Below are 17,783 nucleotides of genomic sequence, written 5' to 3'. Positions count from 1 at the left end.
CAGTTTAATAAGACAGGAAAATAATAATAATAATAATAATAATAATAATAATAATAATAATAATAATACAATGGTGATAATAGTACCACTACTAATAATGTGTACAAACAAGTGATGCACAATGCAATTCCTCACCACCCACTGACCGATGCCCAGCCTAACCCCGAGCAGTCCGGCCCCCTCCCCCCGGCTAGCTACCCCTATATATTGTTTAGCCTGACGTCAGATGGTATGGAATACCCCTTTGGCTAGTTTGGGTCACCTGTCCTGGGTCTGTCCCCTCCCAGCTCTTACTGCACCCCCAGCCTGCCTGTTGGCAGGACAGGGCAAAAGGCTGAGATGTCCTTGGCTTGGTATAAGCACTGCTCTTTAACAATTAAAACATCGGGGTGTTATCAGCACTCTTCTCATCCTAAGCCAAAACATAGCATTCTACCAGCTACTAGGAAGAAAATTAACTCTGTTCTAACTGAAACCAGGACAAGGTGTAACCGAAAAGGCTTATTTTTGTGAACCTTTGAAGTACAAGTTAGGGAAACAATGGGGCATACACAGATTTTTATATATGCCTAGCTCCTCATGGGCACTCTTAGGTAGAGATTTATTAGAGCAAGTAGGAGCAGAAATTGTCTTTGAAAAAGGGAAAATGGAATTAAGTATAGGAGAAGAACAACTAATAAATGTGTTAAGCTTGGCACTAATACAAACTGACCCTAAAAGTGAAATACCTTTAGAGATCACAGATCAAGTATGTCCAGGAGTTTGGGCTACTGAAACCCCTGAAAGAGCTAAAAATGTGACCTTAATAATTATTAAATTAAAGCCAGGAGAGAAACCCGTTAAGGTTAAGTAATATCCTTTGAGGATAGAAGATAGGAAAGGAATTAAAGAGATAATTAATAAATTTTTACAGTATGGATTATTGATTGAATGCGAATCAGAATACAATGCACCCATATTGCCAATTAAAAAGGCAGATGAAAAAGCTATAGGCTAGTTCAGGATCTGAGGGCCATAAATAAGATCACTGAGGATATACATCCAGTAGTGGCAAACCCTTATACTTTGCTGACTAAATTAAAGAATAGTCAAGTCTGGTTTACCGTACTGGATTTAAAAGATGCCTTCTTCTGCCTAGGCTTAGCCACAGAAAGCCAAAACCTATTCGCCTTTGAATGGGAAAATCCCGATTCAGGCAGAAAGACGCAGCTTACGTGGACATTACTACCTCAAGGATTCAAGAATAGCCCCACTATTTTTGGAAACCAATTAGCAAGGAACTCAAAACATGGATGCCTCCGGACACTGAAGGTGCTTTGTTACAATACGTAGATGATCTCTTAATAGCTACCGAGACTAAAGGGAGTTGTATTCAATGGACTATAAGTCGTCTCAATTTTCTGGGTTTAAATGGATATCAAGTCTCTTGACAGAAAGTCCAGCTGGCTCAACAAAGTGTGACCTATCTGGGATTTGAAATTTCGGAAGGACAACGAGAACTAGGAACTGAACATAAGGAAGTCATTTGCCAGACTCCAGAACCTCAAATGGTAAAGGAGCTACAAACCTTTTTAGGAATGACAGGTTGGTGTCGCCTTTGGATTTATAATTATGGACTATTGGTAAAGCCTCTATGTGAATTGATAAAGATTAACCAGTCAAAGTTAGTCTGGACTGGAGAAGCACAAAAAGTCTTTAAACAACTTAAACAAGAATTGATGATTTTGAAATATCAAGCAATATTGGTAGAACAGGACAACGTGGAAATTGTGATAACTAATATTGTGAATCTAGCCTCTTTTCTTAGTGATGCTCCGGCACAACCTGTGATTCACGATTGTTTAGAAACTATAGAGACTGTGTATTCCAGCCGACCAGACCTTAAGGAGGAGCCCATGGAAGATGCGGAAGAAACTTGGTTCACGGATGGGAGCAGTTTTGTTATGCAAAGACAACGTAAAGCTGGATATGCTATAACAACTACTCAGCAGGTAATCGAGTCTAAGCCTTTACCCCCTGAAACATCAGCTCAAAAGGCGGAGATAGTTGCTCTCACGAGAGCATTGGAACTGGCAGCAGGAAAAAGGGTAAATATTTGGACAGATTCTAAATATACATTCGGCGTGGTACATGCTCATGGAGCAATTTGGAAAGAACATGGATTGCTGACCGCTCAGTGAAAACACAAAGTATGCTGAAGAAATTTTAAAATTGTTAGAGGCTGTAAAACAACCAGAAAAGGTAGCTATCATGCATTGTCAGGGACACCAAAAGGGGAACACCGATTTTGAAATTGGAAATCGATTGGCAGAGGCTAAGCAGGCAGCTGAAATAACTGAGGTGAAGGCATTGTCTTTGATACCAGACGGTAAAATCCAAACTATATCCAAATTATACAAAAGAAGACTTAAAATTAATTGAAGATTTGAAAGGTAAAATGAAACCAGATGGATGAGTATATTTAAAAGATAACCACATAGTAATACCCTCTAGTTTGACATGGCCCATAGCTCTTACAGAACACAATAAAACGCATTGGGGAGGCAAGGACAATCCCCAGACATGGACTGTATATCTCGAAACAAGACACTGGAACTCATGATAAGGAAGCGGCAGACAGACAGAGAAACAAACGTAAGGACTATAAATCTCAAAACTGGACATTGGAATTCATTATAAAGATACAACAAACGGAAGAATTAGCAACAACCAGCTCTTGCAATTAAGAAACATGCCAATTCAGCAGATTCCTGACCAAAGGTGAAAAGTACACTGTGAGGAAGACTTGGGGTCTTCCTCCCAAAGACCCCTGCCCACAATTCTTGGAAGGCTCTGCGCAGGCGCAAGGTGCCAAAAGGCTAATTAGCATGAGAAGCGAGGGAAGGCGGGGATAGGTAATGAATATGTATAGGCGCTTGTAGAATATTGATAGATTGATTGTATAAATTCAAGACTGCTTTCCGCTTTGGGTATGCACGATAGGTGGAGAGATCCCCCGTGCATCCAGCGCTGCAATAAAGAATATACCACTTAAAGGAATTTCGGCTTCGATCTTTGAATCAATACCAAAAGTATGAGTAACACAGCCTGGCTATAAACATGTTAAAAAGTATAAAGCGACTCTATAGAGATTTATAAGTTTCCCAGGGAGGCACTTGGTATAACCAAGCGTTCAAATCTTACCCAAAGGCGTCCCAATGGGGGAGGAAGAGAGACTCAGCCTGTCAACTGATCCCAGGAGTCAGAAGGTATCCTTCACAATGGTATCTTCCCTAACAACCTTTCTCTCTTAAGCCAATTTATATTATTTTCTATCTTTTAGGTGGAGCTTGAGTGACTCTAGTCATACATATCTTGGTTACAATTGCTGCAAAGTTTTCTCACTTGTGTTTAAAAGTATAGTTTCAGAGAAATCCAGAGTGCATGCTCGGTGAGGGGTGGTCACACCTTGGAGATGGGTAGTTTTTGGGATGGAGGTGTGTTTTGGTATTATAATATAATGAGAAAAGTTCACTGCAGTACAGCATTTTGTCAAAAACATGACAGGCCGTTGGCTCAGGGTAGCAAATGTGAAGTTTATCAGTTTTGGTCTGTACAAGAACAATCAAGTTCCCATCTTATCACAGAGCCTAGCTTCGGTGTCTCCACTCCGCTCCACACTCTGTACTGTTCCTCTTAGAGTCAGCACACCAAGTTCCCCCAGTGTGATTAACATCTAAGATTGAAGGCTTAGGGAACTCCTATGTAGTGCAGCTACACTCCACCCTGGAAGCTTCTTCAGTCCTTTCAAAACCTTTTCTTTAAAATGTGAATATCAGTTTAATTTCCAAGTCACCTCAGGCAATTATTCCACACATGTTTAAGGCATACAATTAGGAAAGACTTCATTACTGATACAGCAGTTTTCTCTTCAAAAAAACAAACATTTTTATCCTCTAAAATTTAGACAACAAAATGGCATATTTGAAAACATTGTGCCAAAATAAACTACACCAACATTTGAATGTTTGTTCAAAGAAAGAAATGAAAAAAAAATGATGTATTGAATAACCCCCCTTATTTAAACTAATAAAAAGGAAAAAGAAAAACACGCTACATCTTTGGCCCAAAATTGTTAGATATCACCTTATTTAAAAAGGTTTTTCCTAAAAAAGTTAAACATGGACAAAAGCTAATCTTGATATTTTTGCTTTAGAGTTTAAAATTGTGAATTACTTACTATAAAAAGTAGTGCAATTCAAAAATATCTTGACGAGGAATGTCTATATAAGCTGTACTATAAGTGTATGTGACATCACTGAGAGCAGTTGTGCTCATGGATTAATGCTACATAGTTTACACAACCTTGTGGAAAATATATAATCAAAACAGATGCTTATTGCATAGATATACTTCTGCTGCTACAAAGCAAGAACTGGTGATAAAAATATCTTTATGTCATTCTGAAATGCAATGACTCCTGCCAGAGTACATTTAATATAAATGCAAACAAAACTTACTAGATTTAAAAACAATACCGTTAATGCTATGCACTGAGACAATACTCTGTAAATCAGTTTATTTTCAATGTAGTGGACAAATCCAGTCAGTTTAATTATTTTTCTGCCGGTGAAAAGTAAATTCAAAGTACTTATTTTCCCAAAAGAATGTGTTCACTGTGGCATATTGGGTCTTGCAATAACCCATAAAGCTTTCAATTTAAAGGTTACTTCTAGAAATTTGGAACCGTAACATCAGGTCTTTTTGTCATTAATAACAATGACTACACTACAATAGCTAAAGAACAATTATGTGTGGAAGAAGTAGAACAGATAAATTAAGGAAAAGAGTTTTAGTGTACTTCGCTCATTTTAGACAGCACTCTACATTGCCCTTTTTGCATACAAAGTGGATTTGAGGATTTCCATTGTAAGAAAGAAATGACAAGCAAAACTGTGTTAAGCTGCTTTTTTTTTTTTTCAAGTCTATACTTGGACACTAAGACAGAAGCTTTGCAAGATATTGCAATTCTTTTTGCTTTTATTATTAAATGAGAGAGTCTGATTTGTTACATTGTCACATTGCTAGTCAGAAATGCTGCAGTGAGGAAGAAAGTCAATGCTGGGTCAACCTAAGTCCTCATTCTAAAACATTTGTTTACAAAGAAATTATAGCAATGTTCAACACACCCAACACAACGTTCCTTGCTTTCTTCAGAGAGAAGTCCCATCAATCTTCCTCTAATGAGGCATGTTACAACATAAATTAAGATTTGTTTTAAACAATACATCCCCATATTTTCATGAGAACAAAATGAGCATCTACAGATGTTACAGAAATCTTCACACATCATCATCATCTGATGTATCACTGCTGCTTGTCTCAGAATCATCATTCTCCAGAGCAGGTTGGAAAGTGCTGTTTTTCCAGGGGCTAAATTTAAAATCACAGATAAGGCCATTTTTCAAAATGCCATTTTTCCGAAGGCCATTTTTTTGTAACTGAAAAAACAAACAAACAAACAGATTTATTTAGAGAGAGAAAAACACAACAACCTGTTGCATTTCAACATTCTCTGTCTTCATTTATGGGCTACATTAGATCCACAGCACTATGTGTTTTATATACACACAAATGAAAATTCACCTGAGAGCCTTCACTTCTGAACCAGCCACCTGCATCCAAGAGCTTCCAATCATACTAAGCTAAGTGAACAAGAGTTTACTCTCTTCCCATCTACTTCCTCAGACATTTAACCCCAGTGACTCTCAGAGTGGTCTCTCTCATGATGCAGTCCATTTTTCTGCAGTTGTGGTGGTTTTACTCAGCTGGGAAGCTGAACTTCACCACAATGGCTCTCTCACTCCCCTTCCTCAAAGGGAAAGGGGAAGAAAATATGATGAAAAGGGCTCAAGGGTTGAGATAAGGACAGGGAGATCACTCAACAATTATCATCACAGGCAAAACAGACTCAGCATAGGGAGACTGATATAATTTATTGCCTATCACTAGCAGGCCAGAACAGAGAGAAACTAAAATCAAACTAAAAACACCTTCCCCCCATCTACCTTCTTCAACATCCTCCCCCCAAGCAGTGCTGGGGAATGGGGGTTGTGGTCAGTCCATAACACTTTGTTTCTGCTATTCATTCATGGTCACTCTTCCCCTGCTCCAGCATGGGGTCCCTCCCACAGGATAAAGTCCTTCCCAAACTGATCCTTCGTGGGCTTCCACAGGCAGCAGCTCTTCCAGAACTGCTCTAATATGGGTCTGTATCACAGCTCCATCCTTCAGAAGCAAACTGCTCCAACACGGGTCTCTCACGGGCAGCAGCTCCTGCCAGGTCACCTGCTCCTGAATGGGCTCCTCTTCACAGGCAACAGGTCCAGCACGGAGCCTGCTCCAGCAGGGGTTCTCCACAGGCCACAGCTTCCTTCAGATCAGCTTCACCTGCTGCTCAACCATGGGCTCCTCCACAGACTGCAGTGTAGAAATCTGCTCTGCTGTTGTACACCATGGGGGACAACCTGCTCCACCCTGGTCCTCTCCACAGACGTCAGGGGAACTTCTGCTCCAGCTCTTGGAGCAGCTCCTCCCCCTACTTCTTCATTGACCTTGGTGTTTGCAGGGTTGTTTCTCACTCTTTGCTCTCCCAGCTGCTGTTGCACAGCAGTTATTTTCCTCTTCTTAAATATGCTCTTACAGAGGCATAAACAACATAATTTATTGTCTTGGCTCTGGCCAGCATCAAGTCCCTTTTGGAGCTGGCTGGAACTGGCTCTTATCTAACATGGCGCAGCTTCTGGATTCTTCTAACTGAGGTCACCCCTGCAGCCCCCCTGCTACCAAAACCTTGCCGCATAAACCCAAGCCAGCAGTCTACTACTTCAAAAAATAAAAAATCAGTTGTAGATTGTGTGCTCAGACTCTGTTACTAGTGAATTATATGTTCCTCGATTTACAGTGAAGGAAGCCAAGGAAGCTGCATAAAGACCTTGAAAGAAAATTCCCTTTCCTCAGGCTGAGTTGAGGAGCTAGAAGGCCTGTGCAATTCTGTAACCAGCAATGCTGAAACTAATTAGAATCCATCCTCTCTTCTTTCTTTGATATTTTGAGAATAGACCTCATCTAAAATAAGTACTGCTTCCCATATCTTTTTTAACCAGCTGTTTTTCTGAAAGGACAAGGAAGGCAAGGAGAGGAAAGAAACAGGGTACTGAAATGGCATCACCCTTAACTATCAAAATTATTGGGGATCCTCCTTAAAAGGTAGGTATTTAGGGTAGCCACTTGCAAGTTCATAATGGAACATCAACTTAACGTTACCTGTTCACTAATGGCTTGGAATTCCCTCATCTCATCCTCTGTTAGTGGAGCACATGTTTCATCATTTTCACTCTCTTCCTGCCAGCCCATCTCCTTTAACAACCTTTAAAATAAAAAGGACAATATTAAGGAATTTCTACACGTACTCAGACATTTCAAGCTCTGCCTACGTGAATAGGTAAAGATGTGTAATATATGGATTAGTTCATAATTTGATTTTTAAACAAACTCTTATATAAAAGTAGGTTAAAAGCGTAAGATACATAAAGCACAGAAGTTGAGAAGTTCTCAGGTCCTTCACAGCTGACCCTGTTTTTGCTACTACATTTAATTAGGCTACAAAACCTAAGTAGTAATATTTTATCTATAGAACACATTCTTAATTTCAAGCAAATATCTACACCATTACTTGCACACACCAAGTATTAAATTTTCTGCCATCAGGTTTCATATACAAAACAGACCCTGCCCCCTTCTGCCAATCCAGTAAATGTACCAACAAAAGCTAAGTTTCCTGTTGTATCGCTTCAAGATATTTATTAATCATAGAATCGTAGAATCATAGAATATCCTGAGTTGGAAGGGACCCTTAAGGATCATCAAGTCCAACTCTTGACACCGCACAGGTCTACCCAAAAGTTCAGACCATGTGACTAAGTGCACAGTCCAATCTCTTCTTAAATTCAGACAGGCTCGGTGCAGTGACCACTTCCCTGGGGAGCCTGTTCCAGTGTGCAACAACTGACAACATTCCCAGATATAGCCACTCTCAACATAAACTGCCTGATGTTTCAAATAAACTCTTATGGAAACCAGGCTAATAAGAACCTCAGTTTTTCCTATTGTTTCAATTGGATGGCTGCTCTCCAGAACTGCAGCAATAAAAAAAGCAAAAGAGAAAATATTTTGGACCATATGCAAGTTCAGCTGTTGATGAAGTGTTTCTCTTGAAAGCTTATCTAGTGTTGCCATGACGTAGACTTTACAGACCATTAAACTCCAACTTCCATTGTCAAGATATTTATCTAAGAAGTTATCCAAGGTAAATGACTTCATGGATTCATCAAGGGAAAGGCCTGCCTTAGTAATTTGATCTCCTTCCACGATAAGGTCACCTGCTTGGTGGGTGAAAGGAAAACATTGGACGTAATCATTCTGGAATTTTTAAGGCCTTTCATACTTAGCCTCATGGCATCCTTCTAAACAAACTGTCCAATTATGAGATAAACAAGTTCATGCTACACTGGGTGATGAACCGTCTGAACGGTAGAGCTCAAAGGCTTGTAGTGAATGGGGTTACATCTAGCTGGTTGTACTGGGTCTGGCTGGGATGTTAACTTTCCCTGCAGCAGCCCATACCGTGCTGTGCTCTGCACTTGTAGCTGGAACAGCAGTGTTATCACACCAGTGTTGTGTCTGCTGCTGAGCAGTGCTGGCACAGCATCAGGACTCACTCTAACCCTCCTAGGGGGTGGGAAAAAAGGTGAGCAAGAATCATCACCAGGGCAGCTGACCTAAACCAACCAAAGGGATATTCCATACCATATGATGTCACGCTCAGCAATAAAAGGTGGAAACAGGAAGAAGAGGGGAGGGGTGGGCTCTTGTTGTGAAAACATCTGTCCTCCTGAACACCGGCTATGTGCGTTGAGGCCCTGCTTCAAGGACGTGGTCAAGCATCGCTCATTTGTGGGAAGTAGAGAGTAATTTCTTTCCTCTGCACATCCATATAGCCTTTAGTTGTTTTGTTTGTTTTTTGTTTTTCTTTTTTCCCTTTCCCCCTCCCTTTTCACCTTTCCCTTGTTTTTCCCTTTAGTTAAATTGTTTAGTTAATAATAATCTTTCCTTAATAATAATAATTATTATTTTTTCCCTTTAATTAAATTATCCTTAACCCGTGAGTTGTTCTTTCCTTTACTTCTTCCCCTCCTCATCTAAGGAGGGGGAGTGAGAGAGCAGTTGTGGTGTTCAGCTGCCTAGCACGGTAAAATCACCACACTGGTAGCCAGTCACTAGAGGCATTCCCCAGAGCACAATTGGGCCAGTCTTATTCAATGTTTTTATCAATGATGTGGGTGCAGGAGTGGAATGCATCCTCAGCAAGCTTGCTGATGATACTAAACTGGGAAGTGCTGCTGACACCCTGAAGAGATGAGAGGCCTTGCAGAGGGATCTAGATAGATTGGAGCATTGGGCGATCGGCAACAGCATGAAGTTCAACAAAGCTAAATGCCAAGTTCTATATCAAGGATGAAGTAATGCCAGACACTGATAGTCTGTAAGATGAGTAGCTTGAGAGCAGCTCAGCAGAAAGGAATCCAGGGTGGTGGATGACAATAGGTTCAACATGAGTCAGCAGCATGCCCTGACAGCCAGGAGGGCAAACCACATTTTGGGATGCATTAAACACAGCATAGCCAGCCAGTCAAAAGAGGTGATTCTCCCACTATATTTAGTGTTGGTGTGGTCTCACCTTGAATAGTGAGCATAGTTCTGAGCTCCACAACATAAAAAGGATGTTAAGGTACTTGAAAGCATCCAGCAGAGGGCTACAAAGCTGGTAAAAGGGCTGGAAAACTGTGGCAGTGTACTCCTGGCCCCCCTTAACCTGACCCTTCACCTGTAACCTTGCTTGGGTGATAACCATCAGTGACAACCATATTGAATGCATCTGGTCATGACAGTTAAACTAGGCTCAAGGTAGATTCAGGGGAGATAGATCTAATGGCTAACAGACCATGCACCAATCAAATATGGCTGGCATTTTTATGTGCACTACAGGGACTTTATCCCCTTCTACAGTATGTAACAGGTTTGACTGGGGAGGTCTGGCTCAATTGGCAGATCCCCTAGTGTTGACTAACCAGGTGGCCTTTGCCAAATGTGCATCCCAATTTTGAATGTCCCAGCACCCATTGCCTTCAGTCTAGTCTTTAATAGTCCATCACAGTCTTGTGGATGCTGATGCACGATAGGGGGATGTGATTTACCCACTCATGGACATGCTCTTTGGCCTAGGTGTCTATGAGGTTGTTTTGGAAATAAGTCCCTGTGGCTGTGTACTCTTCTTGCTCCCCCCAAACCTGACCCTTCACCTGTAACCCTGCTCAGGTGATAACCATCAGTGGCGATTGTGATGAATGCTCCTGGTCATGACAGCCTAACCTGGCTCAAGGTAGATTCAGGGGAGATAAATCCAAGGACTAATGGATCATGCAACAAATATGGCTGGTATGCAAATATGACTAGTAGTCAATCTTCTTAGCCCATAAATAGGGGACAGACAAGAGCCTGCTAAGCTCTCCTGTACTGCAGCAACCTGTATGCCAAGATCTTCCCCTTTAGCAGGGATGTCTCTCAAGGTTACTCCTCGAGGTCAAGAGATTCCTTACCTGGGACAGATACTCGGTAAGTGACTAATAGCTAGCTTGTTGAAACTTTGCAAGTAATTTGCTAAGCACGCTGAAACTTTGTAATCTTAACTGATATAAAGGAACGATTGTGCATATAAACTGATAAGTCTAGGATTGAGATATGATCCACTCATATCTAGGCTCCTCAGAGTTTGTATGGCAAAAGGGACTCCATTCTGAACCTCGTAACTCAATGTGAGGATCTCCCTGATACTTTGTCTAACCCTGTCCTCTATGCAGTAAATAATCAAGTGACCTTGCCATCATGAATCTTCTTAATGCCACATTTACCATTAGAGCTTTATTAAATTGCTGTCTCAACCACAGTTTATCTCTCTGCTAAATCACTATTTTCATCAATAAATATATTGCTGCTTCTCTCTTACAAGTGAAGTGAATAATTCCTTTTGTGACAAAGGCATGTCCTATGACGAGAGGCTGAGGACACTTGAGTTGTCTAGTTTGAAGAACAGAAGGCTAAGAGGTGACCCCATTGCTTTCTACAACTTCTTAAGAAGGGGAAGTGGAGAGGGAGGTGCTGGTCTCTTTTCCCTAGTAAACAATGACAGGACATATGGGAAGTGCACAAAATTGTGCCAGGGGAGGTTCAGACTGGACTCGAGGAAAATTTACTTGACTGTGAGGGTGGTCAAAAACTGGAACAGGCTTCCTAGCAAGACAGTTGATGCCCCAAGCCTGCCAGCATTCGAGACATTTGGATAATGCCCTCATTAATATGCTTTAACTCTTGGTAAGCCCTGAAGTGATCAAGCAATCGGAGTAGATGATCTTGGAAGGTCCCTTCCAACTGAACTATTCTATTCTAAACACTAGAGTACAACCTTGAGTACCACTCGCCAAGGTGATCAGCTGCAGTACAGGCAAGTTCTGCAGCGGAACAAGGAATGATGGCATGCAGGGGAGTTCCTGCAAGGCCTCTAATGAGGCTTAGACAGGGCCAGGAGCAGTGGCAGCCAGCCCCACATGTACAAAAGCATCACCAATGGAGAACCATCAACCAGGAGGAGGGTTAAGAAGGGAGGCAAACAGGGCGTAGTGCATCAGCTAGGGAGTGGTGGGGCAATTTGTGCAGAAGGGCACTGTCACTGCCACTTCCAACAGCGATTGTAACCTGCTGTCTTGGGTTTACATAGCAAGGGCTTGGTAGCAGGGGGGCTGCAGCAGTGGCCTCTGTGAGAAGAGTCCAGAAGATGCCCCATATTAGAGAAGAGCCGGTTCCAGACAGCTCCAAAAAGGACCAGCCGTTGGCCAGAGTCGAGTCAATAAAAGATGTTGGCTGTGCCTCTGTAAGAACATATTTAAGAAAGGAAAGAAGAAAAAAATCCTGCTGTGCAACAGCAGCTGGGAGAGCAGGAGTGAGAAACAGCCCTGCAAACACCAAGGTCAGTGAAGAAAGAGAGGGAGGAGGTGCTCCAGGCACTGGAGCAGAAGTTCCCCTATGGCCTGTGGAGAGGCCCATGGTGAAGCAGGTTGTCCCCCTGCAGCCCATGGTGTATGATGACGGAGCAGATCTCCACACTGCAGCCTGTGGAAGGAGCCCATTGTGGAGCAGGTGAACCTGACCTGAAGGAGGCCCATGGAGAGCCCCTCAGGAGCAGGCTCCAGGCCAGACCTGTAGCCCTTGGAGAGGAGCCCGTGCAGGAGTGGGTGATCTGGTGGGAGCTTCCACCTGTGGAGGACCCATGTTGGAGCAGTTTGCTCCTGAAGGGTGGATCCTGTGATACAAACCCATATTGGAGCAGTTCTTGAAGAGCTGCTGCCTGTGGGAAGCCCATATAGGATCAGTTTGGGAAGGACTACATCCCATGGGAGGGACCCCATGTTGGGGCAGGGGAAGAGTGACCATGAAGGAGTGACAGAGGTGAAGCATTATGGACTGACCACAACCTCCATTCCCCATGTTGCTGCTTGGGGGAAGGACACAGAAGAGGGTGGATAGGGTGGGGGGTGGGGGTTTTAGTTTGCTTTTAGTTTCTCTCTGTTCTGGCCTACTAGTGATAGGCAATAAATTACATCAGTCTCCCTATGCTGAGTCTGTTTTGCCTGTGATGATAATTGTTGAGTGATCTCCCTGTCCTTATCTCAACCCTTGCACCCTTTTCATCATATTTTCTCCCCCTTTTCCTTTGAGGAGTGGAGCGAGAGAACAGTTGTGGTGGAGTTCAGCTGCATAGCAGAATAAAACTACCACACCTGTGTGCAAGGAACTCTAGTCATAGCATACACCCTCTGCGCCCCCTCTGGCCTCTCCAGCCACAGGAATTGATGCAGCTACCCCAACAGAGCTTCCCTTGCAACATGCAGCCAGTCTCAGACTGCAGAGCACGCCCAAGTTTTCCGTCAGTGATGGCAGCAGTGAGTATACATGTGGGGATGTATGCCCAGGTAGAACTGCTCAGCCTGGTGACAGAGCTTCGGGAGGAAGTGGACAGGCTGAAGAGCAGCAGGGAGTCAGAGAAGAAGATCAACTGGTGGAATCATACTTTACCATCCCTGAGACAGGCATGTGGGCCAGCCACAACACAAGAAACAAAGGATCCTCCCTACCCTCTCACCACCAGGCAAAAGGAGGGGAACTAAGAGATGGCAGGGGAGGAAGGGAATAGAAGCAGGTTTCTGCCCAGGGTGGCAGGCAACCCCCCTCCCTGCCTACTTCACCTCCTTGGGTGTTCTTATACAATTATGAGGCTCTAGAACATGACTGACAGACAAACAATGATGTAGATGAAGGTCTAACAAGGTTCGAGATGATGCCTAGGGCAAGTCAGCCCCTATCCCCTATATCACAACAGGCTCCATCAAGGAAAAAAAAAAAAAAAGAAAAAAAAAAGAGGTACTGTCATAGGTGACTCCTCCTCCTTTCTGTGGGGAACTCAGGGCCCAATATATCGACCCAACCCAACCCATAGGGAAGTCTACTGCCTCCCTGAGGCCCAGGTAAGAGACACTGCTAGAAAAGTCGCTTACCTGGTATGGCCATCTGATTGTTACCTTTTATTGGTTTTATATGCTGGCAGGAATGAAGTAGCAAACAGAAGTCCAAGGGCAATCAAAAGGGACTTCAGGGCCTTGGGGCAACTGCTTAAGTGTAATATTTTCCTCTGTCCTTCCAGTAGCAGGGAACAATACTGAAAGGAATAGGCAGACCCAGCTGACCAATATGTGGCTCCGAGGCTGATAGCATCAGCAGAATTTAGGGTTGCTCAATCAAGGGATGGTCTACACAACACCAGGCCTGCTACCACCTGATAGGATGCACGTTTCTCAGAGGGCGAAAAATGATTTTTGCCCAGGAGTTAGCATGGCTGATTGATAGGGCTTTAAACTAGATTTGAGGGGGGAAAGGGACAAAAATGGGCCCGTCAGCAATAAGCTATAGGATGGCATGCCAAAATTGGAAGGACTGCATGCTAGTGAGATCCTTTTGTCTGCTCTAAAGCATTGGGTACAGTGAAGCACATCTGAAATGTTTCTACAGAAACACATGCAGCATGAGGAACAAGCAAGAGGAGCTAGAAGCCTTGGCCCAGTCCTAGAGCTATGACATTATTGGCATAAGCAAAACCTGGTGGGAAGAGACCTGTGACTGTTGTGTTACGATGGATGGTTACAGGCTCTTCAGAAGGGATAGGCAGGGCAGGTGAGGCAGAGGGGTGGCACTGTATGTAATGGAGGGACTGAACTGTACAGAGCTTGCAGTAAGCAATGACACAGTTGAGAACCTCTAGGTAAGGATTAAGGGACAAGCAAATAAAGGGGATGTTGTTACAGGAGTCTACTATAGACCAACTGGCCAGGATGACAACACTGATGAACTATTCTTTAAGGAACTGAGAGATACCTCTAGATCAGCTGCCCTTGTCCTTATGGGGGACTTCAACCTGCCAGATATCAACTGGGAATATCACATAGCTGAGACAAAGAGGTCCGGGAGATTCCTGAGGCACCTTGATGATAACTTTTTGGTACAGGTACAAAGAGAGCTGACTAGGAAAGGTGCCCTCCTAGACCTGTTGCTTGTAAACAGGGAGGGTCTGGTGAGTGAGGTGGCGATAGGTGGCCACCTTGGCCATAGTAAAGACTAGAAGAAGACTATATAAGGTGGAAAAGAATGCATTTCCTTTGCATAACTGCTTTGGTGGAACAACAGTGTACCTCCTCAAAAAGTGTAAAGAGGCAAATATTCACACTGAGGCAATCTGCGTTTTTTCCTGGATAGCAGCAACCAGAAGGAATGCTGGTGGAGTTTCCTCCATGGGAGCTAGCACTCACTTCAACCTACACCACCTTCTGCATCAAATCCTGAGAAAATCTGCATTGCTCTTCAGTGACAGAGGCACAATTCAGGATGCAATGGCCTCATATAGTTTCTATTTTTCTAGCACATGCTAGTGTCAGAGCCCGGACAGGCTTCTTTGTAATTTTTCAAGTCTCACCTGACAGCAAATGCTGATATCGCAGCATGTACAGACTATAACTAGGAGCGAGTTTTGGGATGCAGGGAGGAAGAGAAATGGAGACATTCCTCTGGTGATTAAACTTGAGATATCTCAAAAGATGAAATAATCAAAGTATTTTAGCTAGTACCAAAAGTGGTACAGCAGTAACTGAGCATGAAGAAAGTGGTTTTAAGCATTAAGACACTGAAAACAGGGGTTTAATCTGAGGGTGAAGACTGGCATTTAACAAAGATAGCACATTCTCTTGCTGCAAAGTTTTTTCCAACAGGATTAGCACCTTCTTCAGGCAAACCTTAAGGTCTATTGACCTTAAATCTTCAGAGGTTAAAAAGCAAAAGCAAAACACACCGCTATCTCACAAAAATTAAAGATGTTTCTAAAAGTATATGCCAGAACTGGCACAGGGTACTGACACAGATGAAGAACAGTGAATATATTAAAACAGAATTAGTTAGATGAATTCAAGTTGATGTTGTGTACCTGATACTCCATTTAGCCAGATGTCATCAAGAAACACTCTTCAACATAACTCTCCCTACAAAAAATACAACAGATGTGCACTGGACAACCCTGCATGCAACCAATGACAGCACTAACCGTTATTAAAACCATACTAAAAGCCCCAAATTGTAGAGGGATGGGACAGCACTACTTAGTCTGCTTAAAAAAAGTTAACGGGACAGCAACAGAAATGGAAGTTATATCCCTCTGTATTGCTTAGACCTAACTGGACAATGCGATTGCCAGAGCAGTGAAATCAGCAGAAATAATGCACAAATCATCCAAAGCTTCTCTTTTATGAGGAAAAAAAAAAAAAAAAGACTTGCTACTATGTAATGCCAAAAGCATTTCAATGATAGTTATATTTTTAGCAACAGTAATTTGAGTCAAAGTTTTACTGCAGGCAAGCTAGGATTTTAATAGTATTATGTATAATTGAACAGTTATATAGCTGTTAATTTAAGTAAAATTTAGGGCAATAGCTAAATAACTTAAGCAACATTGTCTCTTTAAAGCAGCGTTAGGCTTCTAGGACAGTTAAGAATGTAAACTACACTAAAAATTTCAGATTAGCAAACTCAACACCTACAGGATGAATATATAATCACTGCATGCTGGAAACTCCCCCAGCAGAAGGAAAGTCCAAGATTTATTTTGTACAATGTGCCAATAGTTATTAGGCATGCACAAGCATCCTGTGAGTTAAGCTGGACACTTCGAGTCCACTTTTCCACAAAAAGGCCTACCATAACGTCTTCATGCATGCAGAAATCCACACACACACACACACACACACACAAAAACAGGGAAAAACCACAAACAGAACAGGGTACGTTTCACCTTCTATACTCTTAATGGAGAAGAAGTCATGAAAGTCTCTGCGGGTACTACAGAAGGAAAATTTCTCTAGTCCAATGTATACATAGAATCTATCACTGAAAAAAAGACTCTATTTCCTTAGTTAACAGTAAGAAATTAACAGCACTCATGACAAGCTCGCTTGCAGACTGAGTTATGATTTCCTAGCAGCACCATTCTCATCTGTATCACCTGCTACTGCAGTTACACCTAGGAGATACTAGAATTATATTTCAATCCTTTTTTGAAGTTACTTTCTCCCTTTCTGTTGCATTGTCTTGTGATATCACTGACCATGTCAAATAGCTATAAAAACGATCCATTTCTTTAACAAGGAAAAGTTCACTGAGTTTTACATAAGATGCAACATTTGAAGTATTATTAATACAGATAGCAATTACACACGTTGTTCCTCCTAGATATACAGCCCAAAATCAGAGGGATGAAAGTCTCTATGTAGTTTGCTTTATTTCATTAAGGAAATATCAAATTTTTAGTAAAGCAAGTTAAAGATGCCAGTACACAAGCCTAATAGAAGCAAAGTATATTCAATGTTAAATTAGTATGTCTAAAACTTAAACTCTTATTAAGTATCGTCTTCTCAGCTTCCAGATTCTGACTTCTAAGCTTGTAAGAACTGAAGACACTCACTTACCATGAAGAAACATTTTATATAATAAATACATACCTATGCTCTGCCTCAAGTGAGCTTGAAAGAACATCTGCCTGAGGAAAAGTTGAAGATCTAATGACTAGTTGAGATGTAACTGAAGCATTGCCATTCTCTTGCGGAATTTCATTTTCAAAGTTTTGATTTATATATCTCTCATGACGAGGACTGTTGCTGTTATGCAAGTTAAAGGAGTCATCCTGTTAAAGCAATTATACATTACAGAGTTTAAAAGTAAATTCCACTCAAGTAAACCTCTACAAATGCTGCAAAATTCCCAGGCTGTTGTAACAGCAATTGTAACTTACTAGCCGTGATATAAGAACTAGGAAGAAAGCTTATTTAGAAAGCAGACTGTCCAGGCTCACTCAAATATTAAAAGTTCTTTAATCCCATAAATCTAAAATGTTTATTCTACTCATTCGTCAACTTGTAATTTTTATTCAGTAATTAGCCAAACTACCTCAGAAGTCTTAGCAACTGAAAAAACAAAGAAGAGTATGATTATCTAGCTAGCACTCTTTTGACAACAAAAGCCCGAGGCTTGGCATATAA

General features: G+C 42.0%; 1 protein-coding gene across 6 annotated transcripts in view; it reads right to left on the bottom strand.

Annotated features, from left to right (window-relative positions):
* Window positions 1–4,610: 4,610 nt before the first annotated feature.
* The window catches only part of LOC309889418 (vasculin-like), a 74,538-nt gene continuing 61,365 nt past the window's right edge, over window positions 4,611–17,783 (bottom strand). For 5 of the 6 annotated variants that reach the window (XM_082782238.1, XM_082782241.1, XM_082782239.1 and 2 more), the window contains 3 exons: window positions 17,247–17,428; window positions 7,306–7,408; window positions 4,611–5,480 (listed from right to left, as the gene is read on the bottom strand). In XM_082782238.1, coding sequence (XP_082638364.1) covers window positions 5,322–5,480; window positions 7,306–7,408; window positions 17,247–17,428 — 444 coding nt within the window. In that variant the 3' untranslated portion in view covers window positions 4,611–5,321. Of the gene's footprint in view, window positions 5,481–7,302; window positions 7,409–15,679; window positions 15,735–17,246; window positions 17,429–17,783 lie in introns of those variants that run through there. The other variant, XM_082782240.1, reaches the window with a different exon arrangement.

Source organism: Aythya marila (assembly GCF_965140915.1).
Source record: "Aythya marila genome assembly, chromosome: W".
Classification (NCBI taxonomy): domain Eukaryota; kingdom Metazoa; phylum Chordata; class Aves; order Anseriformes; family Anatidae; genus Aythya; species Aythya marila.
The sequence above is the reverse complement of the archived record's forward strand: the minus strand, read 5'-3'. Positions and strand labels throughout refer to the sequence as shown.